Source organism: Alligator mississippiensis, chromosome 5 (assembly GCF_030867095.1).
Source record: "Alligator mississippiensis isolate rAllMis1 chromosome 5, rAllMis1, whole genome shotgun sequence".
Classification (NCBI taxonomy): domain Eukaryota; kingdom Metazoa; phylum Chordata; order Crocodylia; family Alligatoridae; genus Alligator; species Alligator mississippiensis.
Genome location: NC_081828.1, coordinates 220,497,432 through 220,516,800, shown reverse-complemented (window position 1 = coordinate 220,516,800; position 19,369 = coordinate 220,497,432). Strand labels below are relative to the sequence as shown.

General features: G+C 50.5%; 1 protein-coding gene across 1 annotated transcript in view; it reads right to left on the bottom strand.

Moving 5' to 3' along the window:
- Nucleotides 1–239: 239 nt before the first annotated feature.
- LOC109286048 (zinc finger protein 420) overlaps nt 240–19,369 on the bottom strand; it is a 22,986-nt gene continuing 3,856 nt past the window's right edge. Inside the window, exons 3-7 of the mRNA XM_059729318.1 lie at nt 11,935–12,107; nt 11,309–11,435; nt 5,444–5,560; nt 3,760–3,944; nt 240–3,455 (exon numbers count right to left, since the gene is read on the bottom strand). Coding sequence (XP_059585301.1) covers nt 1,758–3,455; nt 3,760–3,944; nt 5,444–5,560; nt 11,309–11,435; nt 11,935–12,107 — 2,300 coding nt within the window. The 3' untranslated portion in view covers nt 240–1,757. The remainder of the gene's footprint in view (nt 3,456–3,759; nt 3,945–5,443; nt 5,561–11,308; nt 11,436–11,934; nt 12,108–19,369) is intronic.

Sequence of the window (19,369 nt, the reverse complement as noted above, 5' to 3'; positions counted from 1 at the left end):
CAACCCTCCCCAGCCACGCTCCTCCCAGTCCCCTACACACCCCATACACATCTACCCCCCACATATCCACACACCTACATGGCTCCCTCACCCCATACCTATCCACTGCCCCACAAACCCCCCCACTCCACATACCCACAGACCCCACAAACCTATACCCCCCACAACATAGAAGAGGAAGACTTCATTTTAAGCTACTGTGCCATCACCTCTGTGTACACTACACAAATGCATGGAAATCAGGACAAAAATATTTTTTGACAACAAATTAATGAATGTTGTAGATGTTCACTTTTTAGATTAGGTTGCAGATACAGATGGGCCTGGACAGGCTCGACAGCTGGGCAGTCCAGAGTCAGATGAAGTTTAACACTTCTAAGTGTCAGGTACTCCTATTTGGGGCCAAACAACTCTCAACATACTTACAGGGTCGGTGGTAACAGCTTGACTTGCACCACGGCTGAAAGGGACCTAGGGGTAATGATTGACCATCATATGAATATGAGCCATCAGTGCGAGGCGGTGGTCAGCAGGGCAAACACCATACTGGCATGCATCAACCAATGCATCTCATGTAAAACTAAGGAAGCAATACTCCCGCTGTACTCAGCACTGGTGAGACCGCAGTTGGAGTACTGTGTCCAGTTCCGAGCGCTGCACTTCAATAGGGGCGTGGAAAAACTTGAGAAGGTCCAGAGATGAGCTTGGAACAGATGAGCACATCAGGAGCTCGGTGAACAACTCTTCACTAAGGCACCCCCAGGGAAGACCAGGACCAATGGATACAAACTCCTGGAAAACCTCTTCAGGATTAATCCCAGGAAAAACTCATTCACAGTCAGCGTCCAGATTCTGGAATAAACTCCCTGCAGAGGTGGTGCAGTCACATGGAGGTCACCTACTCTGGAGGTTTACAAGCTGAAATAATTTCCCAGTCCTGTGGTGAATTGTGGGGGTTGATTAGCGTGGAATCCATTACAGAGAATGGGATGAAGGGATGGGGGGTTGGGAGCAGCTGGCACTGCGTGGTGAAGAGTTCTGACGAGGGGCTGAGAAGCAAAACCTGCCAAACTGGGCTCACGCAGTGGCAGTATCAGCTTCTTGCAGACCCCAATGTGCACGTGCAGGCTTGGGAGTGGGGTTATGTGGTGGGAAGGAAAGGCAAGGTCAGGGTGGAAGGCAGGGAGCACCTCCCCAGCAATCAATGTCCTCCTTCCTGCAACTCTGGAGCCTCACATACAAGAACCCTGGGACCAGGTGGGGAGGACAGAGCTGGGAGTCATCCCAAGACAGGCCCAAGGCGTTATTTAGAGCGAGTTGCATAAGGGAGTGAACCCTATTGTGAAGGCACTTCTACTCCCCTTGGGAACACTGCCTGCTTTTAGAGAATGATGGGGATGGCACAGCTCCACGTCTGATTTAAAGATTGCCTTCTTACAAGTTCCCCAAGCATCCGGGTTGGCCTCTGCATGAGGCGTTTCTTTTAAACCCCTCCCCTCATCAAACTTTGGGGACCAGCCTCTGCGTCCTTGGGGTTCTGCAGGACCCTAAATGGGTCGAATGATGGGTGAACTCCTGCTGCAGTCCACCAGCATGAGGCTCCTTGCCTGGATGAAGACACTGGTGGGGGCTGAGCAGGTATACATCCCCAAACCCTTCCAGCATTGCTGGAAGAATTATGGATACTCCTGGATATGGATACATTGGTACTTGGTCAGTGTGGAGGAGTGAGGGGAGCACTTCCCACACACCGAGTATCAATGTGGTTTCTTCTCTGTGTGGATAAGCTGGTGCCGGGCCACCTGGAAGGAGAAGGTGAAGCTCTTCCCACATTCCGAGCATCGATGTGGCTTCTCCCCTGTGTGGATACGATGGTGCCGGGCCAGGTCAGAGGAGCGAGCGAAACACTTCCCACACTCTGAGCACTGATGTGGCTTCTCCCCTGTGTGGACGAGCTGGTGCTCAGACAGGTGGGAGGACTGGATGAAGCTCTTCCCACACTTCAAGCATCGATGTGGCTTCTCTCCTGTGTGGATACGCTGGTGCTTAGCCACGCTGGAGGAGTAAATGAAGCTCTTCCCACACTCCGAGCACTGATGCGGCTTCTCTCCTGTGTGGACGAGCTGGTGCTTAGCCAGGCTGGAGGACAGAGTGAAGCTCTTCCCACACTCCGAGCACTGATGTGGCTTCTCTCCTGTGTGGACGAGCTGGTGCTTAGCCAGGCTGGAGGAGACAGTGAAGCTCTTCCCACACTCTGAGCACTGATGTGGCTTCTCCCCTTTATGGATAAGCTGGTGCTGGGCCAGGTAGGAGGAGCGAGCGAAGCTCTTCCCACACTCCACACAGTGATGTGGCTTCTCCCCCGTATGGATAAGCTGGTGCTGGGCCAGCCTGGAGGAGCGAGAGAAGCTCTTACCACACTCCAAGCACTGATGTGGCTTCTCTCCTGTGTGCATACGCTGGTGCTGAACCAGGGTGGAGGACTGAGTGAACCTTTTACCACACTCCAAGCACTGATAAGGCTTCTCCCCTGTGTGGATACGTTGGTGCTTAGCCAGGCTGGAGAAGAGAGTGAAGCTCTTCCCACACTCCGAGCACTGATGTGGCTTCTCCTCCATGTGCACAGGCTGGTGCTGGGCCAGCTGGGAGGATTGGGTGAAGCATTTCCCACACTCCAAGCACTGATACGGCTTTTCTCCTGTGTGGATACGCTGGTGCTGAACCAGGCTGAAGGAGTGAGCGAACCTCTTACCACACTGTAAGCACTGATAGGGCTTTTCCCCTGTGTGGATATGTTGGTGCTTAGTCAGACTGGAGGAGAGTGTGAAGCTCTTACTACACTCTGAGCACTGATGTGGCTTCTCTCCCATATGAATGAGCTGGTGCTGGGCCAGGCTGGAGGACAGAGTGAAGCTCTTTCCACACTCCGAGCACTGATGTGGTTTCTTCTCTGTGTGGAGAAGCTGGTGCCGGGCCAGGTTGGAGGACTGGGTGAAGCTCTTCCCGCACTCTGAGCACTGATGTGCCTTGTCCCCGGTGTGGATGCGCTGGTGCTGGGCCAGGTTAGAAGAACGGGTGAAGCTCTTCCCACACACGGAGCACTGATGTGGCTTCTCCCCTGTGTGGATACGATAGTGCCGAGCCAGGTTAGAGGATCGGGTGAAGCTCTTCCCACACTCTGAGCACTGATGTGGCTTCTCTCCTGTGTGGATGAGGTGGTGTCGGGCCAGGTCACAGGCCTGAGTGAAGCTCTTCCCACACTCTGAGCACTCATGTGGCTTCTCCCTTCTGTGCATGCACTGGTGCCTGACCAGGTTGGAGAGCTTGAACCTTTTCCCACACTTGGTACCGCGGTGCTGCCCACACTGGTGCTGGGACAGGTCTTGCCAGCAGATGAAGTTCTTCCTGCACTCAGTGCAGCGGTGTGTCTTCCTGCCCAGGTGGATGCGTCGGTACTGAGACAGGGAGAAAAAATGAGTGAAGGTCTTACCATACATTACATAGTAGTAGTGACTTTTCCCCGCTGTGGTACACAACCAGGGTTGAGAGGCAGGTAAAGGTTTTCCTGACCTTGGAGCAGGGCTGGGCTCTGCCCCTGTGCTTGGCAGTCAGCGCCTGCTTCCCTCTGACACCCTCCCCACTGCCTTGGCTGGGATGCAGTGCCTGTTTCCAGTGGATCTACACGTATCTTTCCCTACACCCAGGGCTCTTTCGGGGTTCTGCCTCTTCTCCATTCTCACACCCAAATGGAGATGGTACCTGGTTCACGGCTACATTTTTCATCTGCTTCTGGGGTCTCCCCTGACTCTTGGGCCAGTGCTCCTCCTCAGGTCTCAGGGAGTCCATCTCACCCAAACTCTCAGGGAAAGTCCATGGTGACTCCGGATCCGCAGGCCCTTCCACAGGAGTTTCCTCCTTAGCTTCTCTGAGGAGCCAGGCACTTCCTGTGTGGGGAAGAAAAACACCAGATTAGTCCCTGTGCTGCTGGCAAGGGGCAAACATTGCTATTCCTTCTGCATGGATGGGCCTGAGCAGGCCTGGACCTTGGCCCTTGCGTTCCCTCAAGAAATCAAGGTCTTCCTTCCAAAACTCAAAGTGCATGGAGTGAGGAAAAGGCAGGTCCTTGCGTTGAGCTAATGTTCCCTACTCAGGGGAGTTCAGAGTCAGACTCTCAAGGTTTCTGTCCCAGCTGCCAGCCCCATCACCTCAGACCCTGCTGAGACAAGGACACGTGGATAGGCATGCACCAATAAAGATTTTTTGAGTTGATACCAATGGCCGATTAACAAGCCATATCGGGTGATAGCAATCCAACTGCCAATATGCAGCCTGGCAGCTTGGAAAGCAGTGTCCAGCTGATAAGTCTGCTGGGAGGCAGGGGTGGCCGGGGGGGCAGATCAAGGCCCCCATGGTGAGGGAGGGAGGGAGTAGGGGTTGGGGCTGGGGAGGCGCTGCCCAGATGGGGTAGAGTGGAGCAGGGTGCAGGATGAAGTCATGGCTTGTCCCCGGGTGGTGTAGCTCCTGCGACTGCGCACACTCTGAGGGAGGCATGTGGGGCATGTGTCCCCTGGACCTGCGGCTGTGGCTCTCTCTTCTAAAAGGAGCAGGGCTGAATTTCCTGCCTCCTTCCAAGGCAAGGTCTGGTGCAGGGAATGAGCCCACGAAGCTTTCCTCTGCTGACAAGTCCCAGCTGGCCTGTATGGCACAGGAGTCTGAACCGGATGGAAGGCCTTGCCATGATCCTGAACCTGGACCCTGTGCTGAGTCTGAGGCTTTGTGATGCTCAGGCCCCCAGAGCAGAAACAGGAAGGGGGCAATTCTGGTGCAAAACGTGGGGGATTTCCTTCCTCCCACAACATGAGAGCTTTGGAAGCCCTTCCGCACCACAGAGCCACTTAATGCAGCCTGAGACCGTGATGAAACACTTCCTGGGGTCCAGGTCAACCTGACCAAGAGAAGCCAGGGAGAGTCCCAGCTTTTCTCTTGTCCAACAGGAATGGTTAAACAGAGCTTCCATACATCATCTCGTTTTCCAGGGGGGACTACAAATCTCATCATGTTCTGGGGGAGGGTGTTAGAAAGGTAGGGCTACCTGGGCCCGGGAATGAACTCTTACATTACTGAGTGCAGATGCACATTTAAGATCATGGTATTCCTGGGAAACCAGATCTGGGCCTATAAATTGAGAGCAAACTGGATTGTCTCCTAAGACCTGTAATTATGGGGAGAAGAAAGGAAAAGTTGCTTGTCTCCATATTGTTAGATATTCAGGAAGGGGGAACAACACCTGCCTGGACACGGTACAGTATAATGTACTGTATTTCAGGTCAGGACCCTGCAATGGCAGCACAGGGCATGTCAGCAGTTCCCAGGCTGCCCTGGCACTCTGGGCATGGAGCATTTCAGAGAGGGGAATTGGGTGGAGGGGACAGCCACAACTCACCTGGCAGCAGCTCCTCTGACCTGGACATTTCCCCACCATCCTCATCATCACAGACCCACAGCTCCACCAGTCCTCGCTGGATGCGGCAGATTAAGTCGGGTGTGGGACCTTGATGTCCTGTTTGGGACAGTGGTTAAAGAGCATTTGTGACTGGGTACTGGATGCAGAATAACTAACCGGGATTTGGGGAATGGATCCAATGAACTCAACGTTTCACTGAGGAAGAAGCATTTATAGTGAAAGGGAAGGCACTGCAGGGAGAAATCTTGAAGAGATAATGGTTCTTGTCACGCAGGTACTGGAGGAATGGTCATAGGAAACAAAGCCCAACCACTCCCTGGTATAGAAAGGGTATCGAACTGAGTCACCAAGGATAGGCATGGAGATACAGTGATCCGTGTTGTACTAGGGAGCAGAAAGATAAAGCTTTTCCAATTTCTAAGGTACAAAATGAAGAGACATTAGACACATTTATGGATGGATATCATTTATCTTACCAGTGCAACTCCAGTTAAAGGAATGAAAATGAGCTTATTCTCAGTGAAGGTTTAAAGTGAGGACCTGTAGCAGTGAAAAGCATCCATGACAGGTAGCTGAAAATGAAACTGTTTTCTGGGAGCCAGGATAAATCAGCATCGCCAGGGCACAGGAAAAGATGGTTTTATAACAATGGGAGTTGCAATCCAGCATCCCATCCAATGGAAGGATCATCCAGGAATGGAGATGAGTCCACAGGCTGGCACATAGGGCCAGGTGTACAGCAAAGTTCATCAGTCATGGAAATGACAAAAAGAAAGTGAAAAGACACACACTTCATAGCATGTGAAAGCCCATAATGTAGAAATGGTCTATGTGGCCTGTGTTGAGCTACAGAAGGCATTTGAGCACTCCCCTAAGGAAATCCTCTGGGGGAAGCAGTGGGGAAAGAAAGCATCAGAAAAACAAACTGTCCTAGGAAAAGGTAAGTACCTCAAGTCTGCACACAAGCAAGAAGAAGCCCCTGTATTAGATATCCTCTGGAAATGAAAAATGGTTTTCACAAGGCCCTGCACACCCCACTTCTTATCACAGTGATGGGTGTCTGATCTGCAGAAGGATTTTAGGAGAAGGAGAAGAAAACTTCTGAGAATGGCAGAGCAAGCTTGAGAGCACAGGTCTTAATGTATGTACAGCAAAGCCAGAGTCTCTGGTATATGAAGAGGAAGATATTAGGGAGGAATGCGGACAGAAACTTCCCGTGATCCCATGGTAGAAGTACCTAAGTTACATCACATGTACATCTGTCACTAGAGGAAGAGTTCAGGAAATGCATCATCCGCATGTTGTAGCAGCAGAGGAGATTAACTTCCAGTAACTTGTACTGGGTCATAACCAAAGGAGGAGAGAAAGGATTTAGATAGTACTACAGGTGCCATACATTGGTCCCATATCGGATTGGCACTATCATCGGGAAAATTGAGGATCGGCAATTGGCTTTTTTTTGCCCGATGTGGCCGTTAATGTCTGAGAAATGGCTGGTGCACATGCACAACCGCAGCAGGCACGTGGCCAGGAGTGCAGCTTGGGGGCTTGGAGAGCAGCGTTAGCTGGTAAGTCTGTTGTGGGGGAAGGGGCAGGGGGAGGGAAGGGTAATGGGGGGGTGGGGAAGAGTGAGGCCCCCTTGGTGAGGAAGGGAGCGGGGCTGGGGCAGCACTGCTCGGCTGGGTGGTGGGTGGCTGGTGGTTGGGTGTGGGATGGAGCTGTAAGCAGCTTGTCCAGAGGAGGTGGCTCCTGCCCCTCCGATCACCCCAGGAGGCATGGGGGGCATGTGCCCCCAGGTCTGTGTGGGGCAGGGTGGGGTGCCGATGTGCTGGGGCGGCATTGGGGTCTTCCCATCAGGGAGGACTGGGCCAGGCTGCACTTAGGGCGGATGGTGGCGGTGCTTAGAGCAGGGTTATGGGGGAGGGGGGACTGTACTGCTACAGCAAGTTTTGTTGTGGCTGCAGCCCCCCCCATAGCTGCCTTCCCAGTGCTGCTGCCGCCTGCCCTGAGTGCAGTACGGCCCTGCTCCTGCCAGGAAGACCCTGGCGCCACTTCCAGTCCCACCCCGCAGTGGCAGTGTGCCCAGGCTCAAGCATATCTGGGGGCACATGCCCCCCATGCCCTCCTGGGGTGTGTGCAGTGGCAGGAGCCACCACCTCCCACACCCCCCAGACGAGCCACTTGCAGCTCTGTCCTGCACCCTACCATGCCCCGGCTGAGCAACGCCTGCCCCAGCCCCACTCCCTCCCTCACCGCATGGGCCTCGATCTGCCCCCTGCATGCCCCTTTCTTCCTCCCACCCCTTCCCTTCCATCAGACTTACCAGCCCAATGCTTGATTCCAACCTGCCTGGCTGCATATTGGAATCGGATCTGAATTGGCTGATATGGCTCCTTAAAAACTGGCCATTAGTCTTGGCCCAAAAAAATCTCTATTGGTGCAAACCTAGATAGTGCAGAACTGAGCATACTATGGCTGTTAAATGTGTTTGGAAAGGACACATTAGTGAAGGAGAAAATTAGAAATATTCCCCAAGGAAGAGCGGTTAGTGAGTTGATGTACAACTTCACAGATTTCATAGATTTCTAGGGTCAGAAGGGACTTATTAGATCATTGACTCTGATCCCCTGCTCTGGGCAGGAATGAGCGCTGGGGTCAAGTAATCCCAGCCAGGTGCTTTTCTAATCTCCTCTTGAACACCTCCAAGGTAGGGGGAAGCACCACCTCCCTTGGAAGCCCGTTCCATGTTTTGGCAACCCTCACCATAAAGAATTTCTTTCTGATGTCCAATCTAAATCTACTCTCCTTCAGTTTATGGCCATTGTTTCTAGTAAGCCCGAGGGGAACCCTGGTAAACAGAGTATCTCCTATTCCCTGCTGACCCCACTGATGAGTTTGCAGGCAGCCGCAAGATCACCTCTCAGCCTTCTCTTGTGGAGGCTGAAGAGACTCAGGTCCCTCAATCTGTCTTCATAGGATCTTACCTGCAGACCCTCAACCATATAAGTAGCCCTCCTCTGAACCTTTTCTAAGTTATCCACATCCCTCTTGAAGTGCAGCACCCAAAACTGGATGCAGTGCTCCAGCTGCAGCCTTACTAATGCCACATAGAGGGGCAGTATCACCTCCCTAGACCTGCTCGTGATGCACCTACTAATGCAGGAAAGAGTGCGGTTAGCCTTACTTATCACCTCATCACATTGGTGACTCACGTGCAATTTTGCATCAACTACAACTCCGAGATCTCTTTCTGCTGCTGTGCTACATGGAACGGTACTTCCCAGTCTATAGATGTACTCGTGATTGTTTCTCCCCTGGGGCAGAACTTTGCACTTATCTTTGTTAAATTGCATCCTATTCTGATCCACGCACCTCCCCAGCCTGTCCAAATCCACCTGAATTCATTCCCTACCCTCTAGTGTGTTTACTATATGCCATAGTTTGATGTTGTCTGCGGATTTGGACAGACTGCTTTCTACGTTCCAAATCACTGATGAAGATACCGAACATTACTGGTCCAAGTACAGAGCCTTGGGGGACACCACTGCCCACATCTCTCCAGGTGGAGACTGACCCATCCACCACCACTCTCTGGGTGCATCCTATAAGCCAGTTTTCCACCCACCTGACCGTGAAAAAATTTGCATCACAATTACTTAGTTTACTTGTAAGAATTGGGTGTGACAGGAAAACAGACCTTATGATGAGCGCCTGAGAGCCATGGGACTCTTCAGCCTGGAAAAGCGCAGGCTCAGGGAGGACCTGGTGACTGCCTATAAGTTTATCGGGGTGTTCACCAGGATGTGGGGGAACGTCTGTTCACCAGAGCACCCCAAGGGATGACAAGGTCAAATGGTCACAAACTCCTTCGGGACCATTTCCGGCTGGACATAAGAAGAACTTCTTTATAGTCCGAGCCCCCAAGGTCTGGAATAGACTGCTGTCGGAGGTGGTTCAAGAACCCACTTTGAACGCCTTCAAGAGAAATGTGGATGTTTATTTTGCTGGGATCCTATGACCCCTGCTGACTTCCTGCCCCTGCGGCAGGGGGCTGGACTCGATGATCTTCCGAGGTCCCTTCCAGCCGTAATGTCTATGAAATCTATGAAATGTGATCCTTATGATTTTTTCTAAGGTCTATCAGAACCAAGTAGTTGTATGCCTATGGCACAGTGGAACATTCCTTTGGTTTGATCCTTAGAGGAATCTCCCGCCATAGTGGAAGATCCCACTGTCAATCATTCTGAATGCTATGGCACAGTGGAAAATTCCGCTGGTGGCAGTAACTAGGTCACGGTGAAAAATTCCGCTGTCAGAACCCAGTAACTATGGCACAGTAGTGGAAAATTACAGCTTAGAAAAAGTTCCCGCCAACTTTATGCAAATACGCACACCACCATTGGCCGGTTCCAAATTATTCATATTTGGCAACTAGCGATTGGCTTGTTAGTCATATAAAAATTAGAGCAGTTTCCGCCCACGTTGGAGAACTCGGAGAACTCCGCACATTTCTCGGAGTTTGGAGAACTCCGCATACACCTTGGAGTTGGAGAACTCCGTGCTTTTCTCGGAGTGAACCTGGCGGACTGATCACCCACCAGTGACTCCCCGTCCTCGACCCTCCTGACGTACCCCAACCCCGGTACCGCAGTAAGCCGATTACGGGAACTTCGTCCCGGTTCTCTCGCGCTTTTAAGAGAGTCTTTGTAACTCGTTTGTAATTGCAACTAAGCCAGTCAACTCTGCCTGCGCCCATACATCAGTGGCATAAGTAAACAATCTATATGTTACCAATATGCATCTGTGCCTAATTCCACTCCATCGGTCAAAAGTACCCGCCTGCCGTTTTGGGCTACTGGCCACAGCCCGGCCTACCACTCGACTGCCACAAGGTCTTGCCAAGAAGAGAGGTGAGGCTAACCGGCCTATAATTACCCAGGTCCTCCTTCCTCTCCTTCATAAAAACAGGGACCACAATGGCCCTTTTCCAGTCTTCTGGGACCTGTCCTGAGTGCCACAAGTGTTCAAAAAGTTGTACCAGCGGTTTTGTTATGACACTGGCCAATTCCTTTAGTACCCTTGGATGAAGATCACTGGGGCCTTGTGACTTAAGTATGTCCAACCCCTCCAAGTGCCCCTTCACCGTGTCAGCACTAACCGTTGGTGGACTGGTATCTCCCTCAACCTACACTAAAGTCTCACTGGGAGGTGTGTTTGCATCCGTGTCAGGGAACACAGATGCAATGAAATTGTTTAAGAGCTCAGCTTTGCCATCCTACCTGTTATGAGATGCCCCAGTCCATCCTGTAGCGGCCCTATGTTACCCTGAGCCTTCTTTTTGCTCCCTATGTATTTAAAGAAGGATTTTTTGTTACCCTTAATCTTTACTGACAGCCTGAGTTCTGTTTCTGCTTTGGCCTTCCTCACTGCTTCCCTGCAAGCGCGGCCAAGCACGTATACTCCTCCTTGGTGGCTGCCCCCTGGTTCCATAGCCCGTATGCCTCTCTTTTTCCCTGTAGGCTCTCCTGGATTTCCCTGCTTAGCAATGAATTGAAGATGATATGAACATCGAGAGAAGAGGAAGGGAAATCATGTTGTCAAGAAACTGCTGGATATGGAAGCACCACCACTTACAAGAATGGGGAAGACACTAGTGAAGGTGGCCAAATGAAATGAAGGAGGATCTATCAATATGGTATGTGAGAGAGGTCAGAGCAGTGGGGAGGAAATGGATTGAAACCACCTTCAAAGGTGTGTGAGGATGAGACTGCTGAAAAACAGGAAGAAGACAATAAACTTCAGAGTTCACATAGCTCCAGGGAGAAGCAAGAACCAGCACTTTACCCAGGGAGACGAGGGCTTGGAAATTCCTCAGCATCTGGTCCCGGTAAAGCACCTTGTCCTCATCGTCCAGCAGCTCCCACTCCTTCCGTGTGAAGTACACAGCCACGTCCTGAAACACCTCCTGGAGCTGCAGTCACAAACATTACACCATCAGTGTCTCCTCTTCCAGCTGCTTCCAGCCCCCACAGCCCTGTTTGCAATCACTCGGTACTACAACTAATTGCAGGCTTTGTCATGACAGGTAGGGGTACAATATTTCCCAGTCTTCAGCTGACATGAGATGTGGATGCAGCTGCGCACATAGGAGTCCACGTGTCAGCTTTAGCCTAGCTCATCACATTTTATTTGCTTGGTCCTTTGAGGCAGCCTGGGCAGCACTTTTAAGGCAGAGAGCCCCGGCTGCACGCACTCTGACAAGGCCTGCCCATGCCAGCACCCCCCTGGATACCTGCACTTGGAAGGCTGCTGCTGCTAATGCAGCTTGGTGTGTTTGCAGCCTCCAACACCACAAGCTTGATGCTCTTTGGGTCTCTCTGCACCCCAAATTCTTTACACCACCCCTGGCTCTTCCTGCACTCTGCCCCAGCTGTACTCTCACCCCCAGCTGAACGTAGTGCCTTGCTTACCTCCAAGCTCTCCCCCTGCTTCGGAGGTTTGCTCTGCCGCCTCTGCACTTGGCCTGGCTCAGGTGTCAGGGAGCCTCTCTCCTCCCGACATCCTCGGGAAGTCCTCTGCAGCTCCAGGTTTACAGGTCCCTCCTCAGGAGGCTGCTGCTCAGCTCTGCTCAGAGTCCCAGCACCTGTGGGGTGGGGAAAAGATGCTCAGGTGAGCCCTGGTGCTGCTGGCACGGGGAAAGTCCTGCTAGTTTCCTGTACTGGCCTGGGACAAAGGCAGTCGGAGGCTTCAGTGTGTGGAAAAGCGGGGAGGTGGAAGAATCCAAGTCCCACAGGTATGGCTAACAGACCTCCACAGGCACGAAGCTGGAGATGAGCCCCAATAAGTCTATCCCAGTGCAGGGTGGTGATCACAGCACCATGACAGAGCCTGAACGAATATCACTGCCTGGGAAAGAAGCTCGAGGGATGTAGGGACTGTATCAGATCGACACGTGAAGGGCAGGGGGAGGGGAAATGCAAAGGTCCTTCTTCTCCAGGGAAAACAAGAACAGGCACTATGTTGGAGCACTGACCCCACCAAAATGTCCTGGCAGACAGGCGGATGGTGCCTCCTGCTGCTGGAAAGGGTAGAGCTACCGCTCCTTACCTGCTCCTTGGGCAGGGCCTTGTCTGGCCTTGTACCTGAACTAGCCAGAGGCCACTGGGGAGTCCCATTTCCCCGTCACCCACACCAGCCCCTTATTGGGCACAGAGGGCTCACGGGGGCGTGAGAAAGGGGTGAGTAAAGGACTGATCCTTAGAACAGCAATCAGGGTGAATACAAATGAATGATGTTTTTAAAGGATTTTTTTTATTTAAATGAGACTTTATACATGTAATAGTATATTTTTAATATTTTAAAGATGCTTATTTAAAAAGAATAAACTTATATAAAAGATAGTATCAAAAGTCTTGCTAAAATCAAGGTACGCCACATCCACATCTCCCCATATCCACAGAGCCAGTCACCTCACCATAGAAGGCAATAAGGTTGAGCTTTAACGTATCTTAAATTAAAATGGTCTCCTACAACATTATCACAGGCAAGCTAAGGAAGTACAGGCTGGATGAATGGACTGTAAGGCGGATAGAAAACTGGCTGGAGCACTGGGCTCAGAGGGTAGTAATCAATGGCTCAAAGTCTACTTGGCAGCCAGTATCAAGTGGAGTGCCCCAGGGGTTGGCCCTGGGGCTATTTTTGTTCAATGTCTTCATCAACATCCTGGAAGATGGGATGCAGTGCACCCTCCACAAGTTTGCAGATGACACCAAGCTGAGGGGAGTAGTAGATACACTGGAGGTAGGACTAGGATTCAAAGGGACCTCGACAAATTGGAGGATTGGGGCAAAAAGAAATGTCATGTGGTTCAACAAGGACAAGTGCAAAGTCCTGCACTTAGGACAGAACATCCCATGCACTGGTACAGGCTGGGGCTGACTGACAGGGCAGCGCTCTCCTGGAAAGGACCTGGGGGTGACAGGGGACAATAAGCTGGATCTGAGCCAACAGTGTGTCCTTGTTGCCAAGAAGGTTAATGGCATCCTGGGCTGCATTGGTAGGTGTGTTGCCGGTAGGTCAAGGGAAGCGATTCTTCCCCTCTATTCAGCACTGGTGAGGCCACATCTGGAGTCCTGTGTCCAGTTTTAGGCCCCCACGACAGAAAGGATGTAGACACAATGGGGAGAGTCCATCAGAGGGTAATGAAAATGGTGAGGGGGCTAAGGGACAGGACTTATGAGGAGAGACTGAGGGAAGTGATCTTATTTAGTCAAGAGAAGACTGAGGGGGGGATTTGATAGCAGCCTTCAACTACCTGAAAGGGGTTTGAAAGAGGATGGAGCTGGGCTGTTCTCAGTGGGGGCAGATGACAGAACAAGGAGTAATGGGCTCCAGTTGCAGCAAGGGAAGTTGAGGTTAGATATTACGAAGAGCTTTCTCATGAGGTAGGTGGTGAGGCACTGGAACAGGTTACCCAGGGAGGTGGTGGAGTCTCCATCCTTAGAAGTTTTGAAGACCCGGTTTACAAAGCCTTGCTGAGATGATGCAGTTGGGGCTGGTTCTGCTTTGAGCAGGGGTTGGACTAGATGTGACCTCCTGAGGTCCCTTCCAGCCCTCATTTTCTATGATCCAAAGACATCACAATGGGCTAGGAATTATAACATCTAATTATATACTACACAATACAACATAATCATGTAAGCTCTTTAGAAAAGTTGTATAAATAGGTCACAACAGGCAATGAACTATGTTAATGGCCCCATGTTATGGGGTTCCCAGAGGCTCCTCTATCCATTTGTAAGTGTTAAAGAAACAGCTCTACCCAATGGGACTCAGTGCTCAGTCTAGAAGATCCCATTAAGCATCATGTGATGCTGAGTTTCAGTTCCCAGGCCGTGGACTTGAGTCTCCAGAGGCAACATCCTTGTTAACAGCAGTCTATGGGGATCAGACAGAACAGATGTGATTACCTACCCATCAGCCCTCTTGTCTCTCTGCAAGTTTGTGTACACAGAGTCAAGTCCTTACCTCTATACATTTTCAAGAAGTTAAATGAGTAGAGGATATCAAACAACAAGAATGCACTTTCTGCAAAAAAATAGTGATTAAATCAAGACTTCCTGACCAGTGATTAAAATCATGATTTAAATCAATTCCACCCTGACAATGATTAGATCATTGATTGTTGCCTCGGCAGTAGGAAAGGGCCCAAGCAAGATAAAGCCTCTTTGTGCTGGGAGCAGTTATGCAAATAGCATAAATACCAGTTTGATGTGAAGTAAACAACACAGGCATAGACTTTTGCCTGCTGCTTTTCACCTTGTGTATTTTCTTGAGTTTTGCATTGCCTTAAGAGAGAGAGGCTGCAACTAGATTTAGACAGACTACAAAAGTGGACAGATGAGAACAGGATGGGGTTCAACGGAGACAAGTGCAGGGTGCTGCACCTGGGGAGAAGGACTCCACAGCACACATACAGGCTGGGGAGTTCTCCTCTTGAAAGCACAGAGGTGGAAAGGGATCTTGGAGTCATCATTGACTCCAAGATGAACATGAGCCGCCAATGCCAGACCGCAGCCAGCAAGGCCAGCCAGACCTTGTCGTGCATCCAAAGGTGCATCTCAAGCCGGTCCAGAGAGGTGATCCTCCCCCTCTATGCAACTTTGGTCAGACCGCAGTTGGAGTACTGCGTCCAGTTCTGGGCTCCGCACTTCAAAAGGGATGTGGCCAGCACGGAGAGGGTCCAGAGGGGGCCACCCGGTTGGTGAGAGGGCAGCAGGACAGGCCCTACGAGGAGAGGCTGAGGGACCTGAACCCGTACAGCCTCAGCAAGAGGAGGCTGAGGGGGACCTGGTGGTGTAGCAGAAAGCCCCCTTTTCCTCTTGCCTGCATTTACTCCCCCCTCTTTGGATATGTTTCTCTTTTTCTACCTTTTCTTCCTTCCTCTCTCTTTCACTTTAAGATAAGGAATTGTATTTTAAAATGTGTATGTGTGCATTTTGTATCTCCCCTTGTAGTTTGGTATTTTTATCTATTTGTGCGCCATGGCATTTGTAGCTTATATTTTATATTCCTCACCTTTCAACTGAATGTGTTTAGTTTCATAAGTAAGTTATACATTGTAACAATGTTAATAAGGGTAGGAATCAAACCGTCCTTCCCTGTATCAGGCTGGCCCCTGAAAGAGCGAGTGAATCAGTGATTGAATGTGTAACACTGTAGCAGCAGACAGCAATTATCACCTGGAAGCTGCAGATCAACCGGAAAAACTCAATAGAAGACAATGTAACAACCGGGACATCTCTAAACGTCACTGATCAAGGGCTAGAAGCCCTGGCCTGACTTAATCAACACCAGAGACCAACTTTTGGGCTGAATATCTCCAGATCGGCCGCTCCCAGAGCCCTATGCAAAATTCATCAATGGACTCCCAAACCTGCACGTACATGCGGATGACCCCTGGGGCTGACAGATGCCGTCCAGTAGCCTCTGAGGGGGGGAAGTCCCATGAGGGTCAATGACCCCTGGATTGGGCAAACCTGAAAACTGGGGAGTCACCAAAGTCTGCCAGGGACAGATAAAAGGCAGTGAAAAGTGACCCTCAGTGGCGCCCTCTTGATCTCCAACTCGACCAGACCTGTCCAGCCAGAAGGACCAGCCGGCGACCCCCTTCTGGAAGATAACACCACGCTGAAAGAAGCCTCAACGACAGACTCCAGCGCTTGTAGGATAGGTATACCTGACTCTGTAGCCTGCTACTGCGTGTGTGTATGTGTGTGCATGTGTGCGGACCAGCAGCAAGGTTTATTATTACAGTGTTTCAATCCGCCTAATAAACTAGAATTTTAAGGATCCCGAGTTGGAGATTTGTAGCCAACAGTGGCTGCCTACAAGCTCATCGGGGGGATCAACAGGAAATAGGCAGAGCCCTTTTCTCCCCAACACCACCTGGGGTGACGAGGAACAATGCTCATAAGCTGATGGAGAATAGGTTTAGGTTAGAGATCAGAAGGCAATATTTTACAGTTAGGGTGGCCAAAATCTGGAACCAACTTCCCAGGGAAGTGGTCCTCACCCCTACCTTGGGCAAATTCAAGAGGCGGTTGGACGATCACCTGTCTGGGGTCTTGTGAACCAGCATCCATTCCTGCCTGTGGCAGGGGGTCAGGCTAGATGATCTGTTCAGGTCCCTCCTGACCCGAGCTACTATGACACTATGAAGAAACTCATTTGTGTTTTGCTCCGTAGCTTGACATATAAGTGCTCTAACTTTGTATGCTGTATGTGTGAGAATGGGTATGTGCGTGTTTGTGGAAAAGGAAAATGTCAGCTGGAGACTGGGTGAAGAATGCAGACAGATAAGAGACCAAAACAAGAATCTGCCCCAGAACAGCAAGAGCACAACGGCAATCGACCTTCAAGCAAGAACACAGCGATAACCCAGCAAAAGCCCAGAGGACTGGGTGAATTGACAAGGGTATAAAAGATGAGGTGAGACGTATCGATTTTGGCTCTTGCTCTGCATGTCATCCTGGGGCATTGGTTCATCTGACGAGATGGACCGCCAGGAGCCTGGCCAGGGCCAGCCCACAATTTTTTGGGCCCCCCTTGCAAGAAATATTTTGGGGCCTCCTTCCCTGAAGAAGCCATTGGCAAGGGAGGGAGGGAGGAAGGGGGGTGGCAAGGAGGAGTAGAAGTAGATGTTATTTAGTCTTTTGTGGATGGTTACAAGAGCAGTCATGTGCGTTTTCTGTGGAGTCTGTAAGGTAAAGGTGCAGTTTATGGCAAGGAAAAGTGTTGTCCAGGAAATGCAGCTTCAGAGAGATCAGAGACAGTTGAGAGGCATGTTACAGATACTTTGGGATCCCGGGTGCCCCAGAGAATAGAGGCAGCAGCGGGCACAAAAGGAGACAGGGTCTGCTACTGGACATCTGCTCAGGCAGTGGCAGAGAATTTATGATTGGAAGTAATCCTGGCTTCTCTAGGAACCGTGAAGAGCCTAGAAGAGATTGTTCTAGGAGAGTAACATCTTGTTTTGGGAAACATCAGGGTACAGCTGTGTAAACAGGTCAGTGCCCAGAGTTACTCTGGGCAGAGGAAGAGTGAGCTTAGACATGTTTTGTTTTTTCTTTAGGGATGCATGGTTTGGGGGTTCCTTTTGGAGGTAGGAAGAGCTTTTCTGAGGGGATTGTCTGCTGTGTAATCTGTCTCAGTCTTTCAGGGTGAACTTTCTCAGTCCTAGAACGAAGCTTGCTGGATGTATTGGTCTGCAAAGTGCAAGGCAAGAAGGGCCACTGATGAGAATGGATTGGGAAGCCTGTAGACCAGAAAGGATATGGTTAAGATCTGGTAAAGGAAAGGAAAGCTGGAAGTTAGGTAAGACCCAGAAGAGAGGGTGTATTCCAGATAGCTGCGAGAGAGAGAGATCTGCTGGAGAAAGTATTGCCATCAGAGTGGAGAGAGAATTGCTAGACGGAGAGACCTGTTGAAGAATGAGAGATTCTTTAGAGGGGGGTTGAGAACAGACTCACAGAGGACAGAGAAGAACTGAGAGTGGGTGCTAAAGAGCAGAGCTCAGCCAGAACTTGAGAGAGCACAGAAAGACAGAGACTCAGTCTGAAGGGTGTGAGGCAGAGTTACTGACTTGGAGTCCAGGAAGGGTTAGATCAGGAGAGAATAGGACCGGATGGGTCCAGTGGCTCTGAAGACAGCAGAGGAGAGAGTGAGATTGCGGGTTTAGGAACGACTGCTTTATAGCAGGAAGAAATATAGCAACCTTGAGAGCGTTGTCACTTGATCTCAGAGAGTGTCTGACGTGGTTAAGTAAAATACCTTTTACTGCTGGTCCCGTAAGAAGTCAGTAGCAAAGAAAATCAACCCGTGTGCTAGAAACTATGTGAGAATGTCTGCAACCATTGGTGACACGCAGGGGGTGCATGTGCACGTCCTGCTACTGGCCACCACAGTCTATGGGTGGTCACTGCTCCCCCCCAATCACCAGTGGCATCTGTGGGTGGTTGCTGACAGCCGATCGGTGCTCGCCCCCAGCCCTCACCACGGCTGCCTGGGTCCCCGTTCACCGCCGCCACACCCCCACTTGCGGGCAGTCGCCAGGCCACCTCAGCCTCTGGGGGCACACGTTGTTTATGTCTGTAAACAGAAGTAGAGACTAAGGAGCCTAATGAGTGAGCAGCTTTGCAGAGACTGTTAAGGTGTTGGTGCAAAACAGAGTGTGAGCAGTGTGGTATGTTTGCTCCGTGTGTGTACTGCAAGGCAGAGAAACTGCTGGAAGTGTAAGTGTCTGCAATCTCATTGGTAAAGGGGGTGAGAAATGTTTTTTTTTTATTTCCCCTTGCTCTACAGGAATAGTGTGAATCTTTTAGAGAGCGAAGTGTTAGCAGCTTGTTAAGAGAAAAAAAGATGGTTCTGAAACCTCAGTGTCAGCTATCAAGGCTTTTACTGTAATTGATAGAGTTAATCAAGACAAATAAGTGAAGGCATTTCTTAAGGCTCAGGCAGAAAACTCATTCTGGCAGGATACAGGAGTGTGTTTTAAATGAGAAATCAACCCCCCCCCCCCCAACACACACACACACACACACACACACACACAAAAAGGTAGTGTAAATATTCACTAGAGGCTGAAATAAACTATCTACTATAAGTTATAATAGATGGTTTAAGTTAGGACATGACAGTATAGTTGTTTAATATGTATAGTTCTCCAACACTGGTCTGTTTTGAGGGCAAACAAGAAAAGCTGAAAACTGACAATAAATTTCAGAGCTTTAAACACAGTAACAACGGTTGTAGCTCCTGGTATAGCAAAATACTCAGAGGTTCCAACAACTGTAGCAGGAGGGGTAAAATGATTTTTAATACTGATTTTGGCTAATATAATATTTT